General features: G+C 39.1%; 1 protein-coding gene across 1 annotated transcript; it reads right to left on the reverse strand.

Annotated features, from left to right (window-relative positions):
- Nucleotides 1-1,822: 1,822 nt before the first annotated feature.
- Nucleotides 1,823-8,804, reverse strand: LOC111979167 (uncharacterized). The gene is made up of 5 exons (XM_024009512.3): nucleotides 8,635-8,804; nucleotides 7,740-8,441; nucleotides 7,546-7,599; nucleotides 5,176-6,405; nucleotides 1,823-5,025 (listed from the first exon to the last, which is right to left on the reverse strand). Exons 1-5 carry the CDS (start codon nucleotides 8,654-8,656, stop codon nucleotides 3,017-3,019), a joined length of 4,017 nt encoding a protein of 1,338 aa, XP_023865280.1. The 5' UTR covers nucleotides 8,657-8,804; the 3' UTR covers nucleotides 1,823-3,016.
- Between the last annotated feature and the right edge of the window lie 634 nt (nucleotides 8,805-9,438).

The raw sequence follows: 9,438 nt of genomic DNA on the forward strand, positions 1-9,438 counted from the left end.
GTCATATTAGCAAACATGTTCAGCATTTTAGAGGTAAGAATACTCAGTGCTGGTCATCGCCTGAATCCAGCAGTGGAATCCAGGGGTGTGGTAAGGCTATTGTAGATGTATCCAGGAAGTCAGAATGAGTATCAGTATCATGACAGATCTTCTCTATGACGGAAAGCTGACTGAAACATTATGTAAAGACTCAGATGTAGAAGACATAAGATGTATTTCCACTCAGCCATGGACTCATTGTTTACACTTCAGGGCTTTTCTTAGACAGTACCTACCCTCTGTAATTATTGGGACAGTGAAGCATTCTTTATTATTTTGTCTCTATACTCCAAACGTTTGGATTTGAAATCAGACAATGGCAATGTGTTAAAGTGCAGACTGTCAGCGTTTTAATTTGAGGGTATTTTCATTCATTTAGGGTGACAGTTACGAAATTACTGCACTTTCTGTATGTAGTCCTCCCATTTTAGGGTACCAAAAGTGTGTATTAAAGTAGTAAGTATATGTTCCCATATTCATACCACGCAATGACCTCATCAAGCTTGTGATTTACCATTCTGCCTCAAGCTTGTGACTACAAATTTGTTGGATGCATTTGCTGTTTGTTTTGGTTGTGTTTCAGATTATTTTGTGCCCAATAGAAATGAATGGTAAATAATGTGTTGTCACCTTTATTGTAAATAACAATAGAATATGTTTCTAAAAACTTCTACGTTAATGTGGACGCTACCACGATTACAGATATTACTGAATGAATCGTGAATAATGATGAGTGATACATTATTTGACACAATACATTATTTACCATTCATTTCTATTGGGCACAAAATAATCTGAAACACAACAAAAACAAACAGCAAAAGCAAATGTAGTGACACGCTGGATGTAGTCATTGCATGCTAGGAATATGGGACCAAATACTTCACTTTTTACTATTTTAATACACATACAAATGAATACTTTTAGGGTTCCTAAAATGGGGGGACTATTTTTACAAGTGCTGTAATTTCTAAACGGTTCACTTGATATGGATTAAAGCTGACAGTGCACTTTAACCCCATAGCCAAAATAAGAAAATATGCTTCACTGTCCCATTAAATACGGAAGGCACTGTATCTTGGACTGGACATTAAATTACCAGAGCTCCATCCAGCCCTCATAAAAGTGCTGAAACCAAATGAACATACAGTATATTACCTCCTGACTGAGAAGCATAGAAGGAAATACAACAACTGTATGAGTTTCACAGGTATCAGTTTGCGTTTGCTGCCGCCGTTGGTGATAGGGGCCTCTTGCTTTTCAACTGTCACCAGACGGAGCACAAACACTGGGTTCAGGTAGTCATTACATTCTCCACTGCATACTACCTGCGTTTAAAACTGTCAGCAGCAGGGGGCTACACCTTGAGGCCAAAGTGTGCTTCTGGAAACCTGTGGAAATATGCACTGGATTGCAGGTGTCGTCTTGTAAATGTTTGGTTTCTGGTGTTTCTGCTGGTTGAAGAGAGTTTAGACCATCTCCACTAGGGAAAGGACTACTGAGGATAAATTAGATTTACTGCTCACTGAAACCATCTCTTTTCTCAAAAAGGTTATAAAACCAGATTTGAGTAAAACAGCTCTGTAGTTTTATCTTAGTTTTCATGTGTTGGGCCAAGTTCTCTCACATACATTAAACCTAGTCCTGGACTACAATACATGTTCAATGGAGAATCTCTACTGGGGACCTCCTCCAAGTTTAAAAGAACTCAGCTGCGTTTTAAACAAGACTGTGGGAACAACTATGAAGTAAAAGGAAGAAATAAAATAAATCAAGATTAAACTCATTTGTTGATTTGTCTTTTATTCTCATTTTACAACACAAAGACAGAAATAGCATCAGAATATATAAAGCACAGTCACAGACAGAAAAATGAAACATATGACATCATAAGAACAGCCCTTAGCCATGTTATATTGGCCATATACCACACCTCCTCGGGCCTTACAACTTAATTATACCAGTCCCATTTAAATAGGGCTTCAATATACTTTGCTAACGCTTCATGTAAAGATGACATTGTTTTCTGTAGATGTGCTGGTCTATCATCATGTAAGTAAAAAAAATTAAACACTTTTCTGTCCCAGACTGCTGCTTTATCACATGTATATTGTGGATGGTAGTATTTCGTGAAAGTGTCCTTGAATGGAGACGAACTAAAGTGCTCAACATGCTAATTTCAGACTTTAGGAAAATGACACCCTAGCACATCGATAAAAAATGACCAACAATCCAGCAACATCTTTACTTTTGTAACGGTCGTCTTGTGGTGAACCATGACCAACAAAACAAAGGATTAACACAATAACTAGAGTCAGAACGTGACAACTTTCATGAGTCAAGGCCTTTGAACAAGGATAATAAACAATAAACAAATAGGTTTAGAAACCATAAATGGAGTTTTGGACAATTCCCCTTTATGTACTGATGTTCTAGGACAGAGAACATCTATTCAAAATAGTATCAGGCAGATATCACATCACAGGAGATTGATGACTCCCATGCCCAAGCACACAGCCGCAGATGTTCTGTTTGGGAGTCTAACCTCTTGCATCACGCTCACTCTGAATTATCTCTGGTTCACACTGCTGCTCATATCACCGCAGTCTATTMAAACATATATTTACATTTCAGGTATTAAGTTACAATGTTCATTAGTTATAGTAAACTGGGTGCTTTGATCCCTGAATACTGATTAGCTGAAAGCCGTGGAAAATCAGACCATATACCCCAGGTATGACCCAAAAATATTTTTACTGCTCTGACTATGTTGGTAACCAGTTTATAATAGCAATAAGGCACCTCAGGGGTTCGTGGCATATGGCCAATATATCACGGCTAAGTGCTGTATCCAAGGACCCAGCATTGCGTCGTACATAAGAACAACCCTTAGACGTGGTATATTGGCCATATACCACACCCACTTGGGCCTTATTGCTTAATTATACCAGTCCCATTCAAATAGGGCTCAAGATTCTCACTGTACAACACATCTGTACAGGTGCTTTATCTCTTCCTCATGCTTCTTATTCAAGTCATTGATTTCCTCAGTCAGTTTTGTTTTATCATGACCATATAGAGCAATCAAAAGATCATACTCCTCTTTGTGCTTTTGTKTTAGTTTCTCCTTCTCTTCTTCATGTTGATCCAATAGTTTCTGGATGTCATTTTCATATTTCTCTTTAAAGTTATTAATCTCCTCTGCATGTCTTCTGGCCTCTTGTTCATATTTATCCATCATTTCTTTTGTTTCCCTTTCATGCTCTGCCCTCATTTCCTTCCATTTATTCTCTTCTTGTTCTTTCCTGACTTTATCTTCCTTCTCCTTCCTCCTGTTTTCTTCTTCACGTTCTTGTTGAAATGTTTCCTCCAGTTTTCTTAGTCTTAGTCTCTCCTCCACTCCTCGATTTACATCCTCTTTAAATCTTCTTTCCTGTTCCTCTCCACGTTCTTTCTCCCACTGCTCTTGTTGCATTGTCATTTTGTCTGTCAACTCTCTCCTCTTTTCTTCAAAGTCTTTTTCAATTTTTTCTCTTTCTTTCTGCTCTATTTCTCTCCTCTGCTCTTCTGATTGCTTCATCTTTATTCTATCTTGTTCCCTCTCTCTTTCAAACTGCTCTCTCAATATCCTCTGTTTTTTCTCTTGTTCTACAAGAGTGTCTGCCTCCTTCTGTCTCCTCAGCCTTTCTTCTTCCTGTTGTCTGTCTCTTTCTTTCTTCAACTGTTCCTCCCATTCCTCTTTTTCTCTACGCATGACCTCTTGGAGTTCTGTTTGACCTTTCTCTGCTTCCTTTATTTTTCTTTGCCACTCTTGTCTTTCTTTCTCGTCCTTCTTTCTCCTCTCATCCTCTTCTTTCTCTCTCCTTTTAATTTCTTCCTCCTGTTCCCTTTTTAGTTTATCAAACTTCCTTTCTTGATTTTGAAGTTGTTCTTCTTTGTCTTTCTCTTCTTTTCTCAGTTTTTCCATCCTCATGTTATATTCTTCTTCCTTTTCTCTTTGGAGGTTTTTCAACTTTATTTCCTGAGTTTGTATCTCTTTTTCCATCTTCTCTTTTTCTGTGTCCCATATTTCTTTTTTCAACTTTTCATATTTTTTCCTTTTTTTGTCCTCCAACTCTCTTTCTTCCTTCTCTGCTTTCTCCTTGTCTTCATGCTCTTTTCTAATAGCTTCCTCTCTCTCTCTCAACAGTTTTTCTCTCAGCTGTCTTTCCTCCTGAACTTTCAATCTCTCCTCTTCCAACTTTGACTTCATCTTTTCCATGTCTGTTTCATGGCTAACTTTCAGTTTCTCCATGTCAGCTTTTATCTCCATCTCTCTCTCCTTCAGTATTGCTTCCTGTTTTTGTTTAATGGCTGCCTCTGCCTCCTGGAACATCTCATTGGTGTAGAAACTGCCCTTGTTCATGGACACCATTTTGTTAATCTTCTTAAGAAGCTCAGTGACCTGTGTGCGGTTATTGTTGTTGTTGTTGTTGAAGACATGGAATCTGTCTCCACAATCTCGGATCAGTTTTTTCAGTTTGTCATGCTTGCTTTTCCCAATGTAATCTTGAATTGATTTATTTTTCAAGTCATCTCCTCTAGTAAACAGAACTAAGCAGAACATTCCTGCCCGTGGACCAAAGGTTGTCTCTATGAGGTCCAAAGTGTCCAGCTCCTCRTGWGTGATTCTCCCGARACTCAACACTATGATAAACACATGGGGTCCAGGAGCTGACAGGGAAACACATTTCACTATCTCTTGCTGAACATCTTTATTAGACAATGTTGTGTCAAAAAGACCAGGGGTGTCCACCACAGCAACTGTTCTTCCATCAACTTTGCCGACTGCCTTCTTGCAAACTGTTGTCACAGAATCAGGGCTGGATTCAGACTCAAATTCATCTCTGCCCAGGATAGTGTTTGCGGAGGCGCTCTTCCCATTTCCAGTTTTCCCAATCAGCACCACCCTTATGCACTCTGTGCTGGAACACTCCATTTCAGCACCTACAAATTAAACAAATTATAATAAATTAATGTTAATTACAGCATGAACTGATATTGAAATCAACACTGAAGGTTCATAAAGTACTGTAAAGTCATTGCTTTCCCAATCAACCCCTAATATTTGTTCCTCCCTGTGTTCAACAAACTCACCTTGTGACATGTTCCTGATTCTCTCCTCTAAATCCTTGATTCTTCTGTTCTTTTCCTCCAGTTCTGATTGGTGTTTAGCCTCCATGTACATGTACAGAGTGTAGCAGGTTCTGTTCTGATCCATCATTTTGACTATTTCTGCTACAAGTTCTGTCGTCTGCTTGGCGTTCTCAATCTTCAAAGCATCAAAGATTTTATATCGCCCTCCGCATATCTTGATCAGTTGCTTTGTGTCTGCATTTTGTTCCACAAAGTCAACTGCAGTTTTATCAACTGGAATGTAATCCTGTCTAAACAGGACCATGTTAAAGGCATTGACTCGTGAGCTGAGAATCTTCTGGATGGTCTCCAACTCTCCTTTGTCTTCATCAGTGAGTGGACCCAAAGGTACGACCAGGAGGAAAGCATGGACTCCAGAGTCACAGAGAGAGACACAGTGGAAAGTCTCACGCATCACTTCCTCCTGAGTGAGATGTGTTCCATACAGAGCAGGAAGCTCGATAAGGGTGACTGGCAACCCACACACCTCTCCTTCTCTCTTCACACACACTGAGGAGGAGCTGGACTTTGGACTGGACTCTGTCTGACCCAGTATGACATTGGCTATAGAAGTCTTCCCAGCTCCTCTTCTGCCACATAGAACCATGTTCAGTCTCTGAGCCTTTGGTGTCATGGTATCATGTGTCGTCTCTTCATTGGAGGTGAGGTATCTCCATTCATTCTCCTCTACCATCTTTTCTATCTTTTCAGTTAACTCTTTGTGGTCACTTCCTTGTTTGTACATTTCATGATGCCTTCCTCCACATTCTTCGATCATTGGACTCAGATGAGGATTTCCTGCAACTCCCTCGTGAGTAATGATCACCATTGAGTGCTTGATGGCCTCTTTACCAAATATACTCAGGATCAACTTGAATGTGGTTCTGTTCTTCTCCGTGAACTCCTCAGGCTTCAACACCAGCAGGACCCCATGAGGCCCAGGAGCAGAGAGGGACTTACAATTCTCCATCTCCTCCATCAGGGACTCCACAGTCAGACGTGGAGCAAAGAAGTCTGGAGTCTTTACAACAGTAACAGACTTGCCATTCACCTCCCCACTGGCTGAATCACATGGCTGTTTATAGTTGAAGAAATGAGCAGGCCTAAAAGCCTCTTTCCGTAGGATCATGTTACCAACAGTACTCTTCTTGTCGTCGCTCTTCCCCAGAAGCAGAATCCTGAGTGAAGACACTGTAAAACACATGTACAAATTCATTAATATAAGGATATGCATATAAAACATAATGTAGTTGATCTGTTTACCAAATGTTCACACTGGAGGATTGTCCCTGTTGTGAATTAACAAAGCTTTACTCCCAATGCTTGTTTTCAAAATGCTTGACAGTAGTAGTCAATAATATTGTGTGAGTTCAGTTCCAGCATTTTATTTTGCACAGTGATCCCTCACATTGTACGCCAAAGCACCATTGTTAATGGCCATCATAGAGCCCCACAGTGGAGGTGTCATAATACCCATAAAACCTAGAGATCATACAGGGAAATGGTTCCTATCGTTTTTCCACCATTCATTTTTCCAATAGGGGATTTTAGAATCACTTAAAATAAGGGCTGTGTTTCATGTAGGCTTAGGTAAGAATCTCTGGATTAACTATCTAATGTTATCTACATGTAGTAATGAATAAATTGGCAACATTTCTTTAAAAATTGACAATTCTGTGAACTGTCTTGTGCAAGTTTTAAATTGACCTGTTAGCAAAGTTGTAAGCTATGACGTTCAGGAGCTTGTAGGGATTTGTAGTTTTGCATGATGTCTACATTGATGCTAATTAGCATTTTCGAATCTGAGAGTAAATAGAGCCAAATTATATGACAAGGGGGGGGGGGGCGGGGGTCTATACAGCACATCTCTGCACTAAGCAGCACCTCAAAAATAATCTCTAAATGTTGATCCGTATTTGTCTTTGTATCCACCAGAGGGCGCAATGACCTCAAATTGATAGATACTGTTGGTTTATGAGCTGTGAACTCATACCACATTCTAATCGGTAAAAGTATTAAAACAAAACAATGACGAGCATGATACTATAAAGTACAGTAGGACCTCAGAGATACAAACACATTGGGAATGGAGGTCGACAGAATATTGAAATGGACTTAAGTGAATAATAAAACGTATATATTTATTTATTTTGGTCACGTCTACCTACACAGCTTTTGTACCATATTTGCCCATCAGGATAGACATTTTGAAAACAGAAACAACAATAATGAAAATGTGTCCTAATGACAAATCCTTCTGAGCCGTAGCCCTCCCTCTTAAATAACAAATAGTTGCATTATGGTGTATAATAACTACTGAATTTTACCCACATTTTTCATGTCTACCTGATGGCTTCCGTCTTTCTTGCTTAAGTGATACCAGTCCTGAAAAAAGGTTGACACTATTAATTTCAGTGACTTCCTCTTTGCAGTCAATTTAAACCAGTCATAATGAAACAGAAGTTAATTGTCAGTTGTATTCAATGTTCATCTCACAATAAGTTTTGTGCTCTCTGTATACTTACCAATTTCTCTAATTTTCTCCCATTTGTCCAATTGTGCTGATTCACCTTGTTCCGAAACATCCTTTCCAAGTTGTTCCTCAGAGGAAGATTTGAGGCTCCAATCAGTTTTACTCCTGTGGATTTCCTCTTTCCCTTGAACCATGTCACTTGAACTATCTTCAAATGGCTCACAGGTGAGATAGTCTCCTCCATTCTCCTTTACAATCTTGTCAACATCTGCCATAAGTTGAGTGCGGTCACTGAGGTGCTGCCTCCCTCTACAGGCTCTGACCATCTGATTCAGAGGGTGATCCTCATCCATGTGTCCCCTCTTGTCTTCATGAGTTGTCAGTACCATTGAGTAGTCAAAGGACCGATCACTGAGGGTGTCTAGGATTGTCTTGATTCTGTCTCCCTCTTCTTGTGTGAACTTCTCAGGCTGCAGCACCAACAGGAACATATGAGGTCCCGGGTCAGACAGAGTGACACAGCAACGCAGTTCCTCTGAGAGTTTGTCATGTGAGATGTGAGGGCCTAACAGGTCTGGAGTGTTGATCACAGCTATGTGTCTTCCCTCCACATGACCCCTGGCTCTCTCACAGCAACTTCGTACATAGTTTGGGTCAAATGCCACTGTGTCCAGGATCAAGTTCCCAACAGCACTCTTCTCAGAGCCATTCTTGCCGAGCAGCACAATCCTTAGCTCTGTAGGACTTTCAGACACTGTAACATAAACACCACCACAACCTTATTTAAAATGTCTGCTGGAAAACATTGTTGAAAATGTTGACACTAACATTTTGGTTTGCTTTTCTTTCAGAACATTATGCACCATATTTCAACAGAACAACATAAGCACAACTCTTCAATCTAGACAGAGAAAAAAAATCTCCTTGATATTTTATTGATCACTCACTCTTTGGGGGCAATAGTTCCATACTGTTGCGTCTCAGGGCCTTTGGATTTGAGACTGAAAACACATCCAATTAATTACATGAGCGATTTGAAGACAAACAGATTTTTTTTTTTGAAAAGCAATTAGGAACAATTATAACCCCAAATAGGTGCTAAGTGGCATAAAAAAGTCAAAGTCCAGGCACTCGTGAGAGTTTGAAAATTAAAAACCCACTAATGAATGGGTAAAAACGTAAAATGTATGTATGTAAAATGTATGTATGTAAAATGTATGTATGTAAAATGTATGGGCAAAAACGTAATTAAAATACATCATCAGATCACCCTGATTCCCCTTTAAGAGCACCTCTGGTTCTTGTGGAATACTTGAAGTGCTCCTGCTACTTTCTTCTGAAAACATTTTTTTGTTGAGTAGTTATGTAGGTTTTCGGTAAGCTAATTTAATGTCATATCAACGTTATTGTGAACAATTGATCAAATAATAAATAAAATATTGTGCTGATTCCAATTCAAAATCAAATTGCAACTATTTGCATCAGCTTTTTGGGTATACTCAAGATGATGTATTTTTATGTATGATATATTTTACTTTTAATGTTTCTCAAACACTAATATATTAAGTCCAGCATAAAACAATGGCTAAGATCCAACTTAATTGTATCAAATCCAGAACTGTTATTGTACATTAGATCTACTTAATCTTTCCCAATGGTTTTGCTATCCGTTCATCATGATCCATTACACCTCACAGCACAACAAACTGTTTGATACTAATATACAAATGTGCTTTTGTTTCTTCAAACAT

The sequence above is a fragment of the Salvelinus sp. IW2-2015 genome, linkage group LG19, assembly GCF_002910315.2.
Source record: "Salvelinus sp. IW2-2015 linkage group LG19, ASM291031v2, whole genome shotgun sequence".
Taxonomy (NCBI): Eukaryota; Metazoa; Chordata; class Actinopteri; order Salmoniformes; family Salmonidae; genus Salvelinus; species Salvelinus sp. IW2-2015.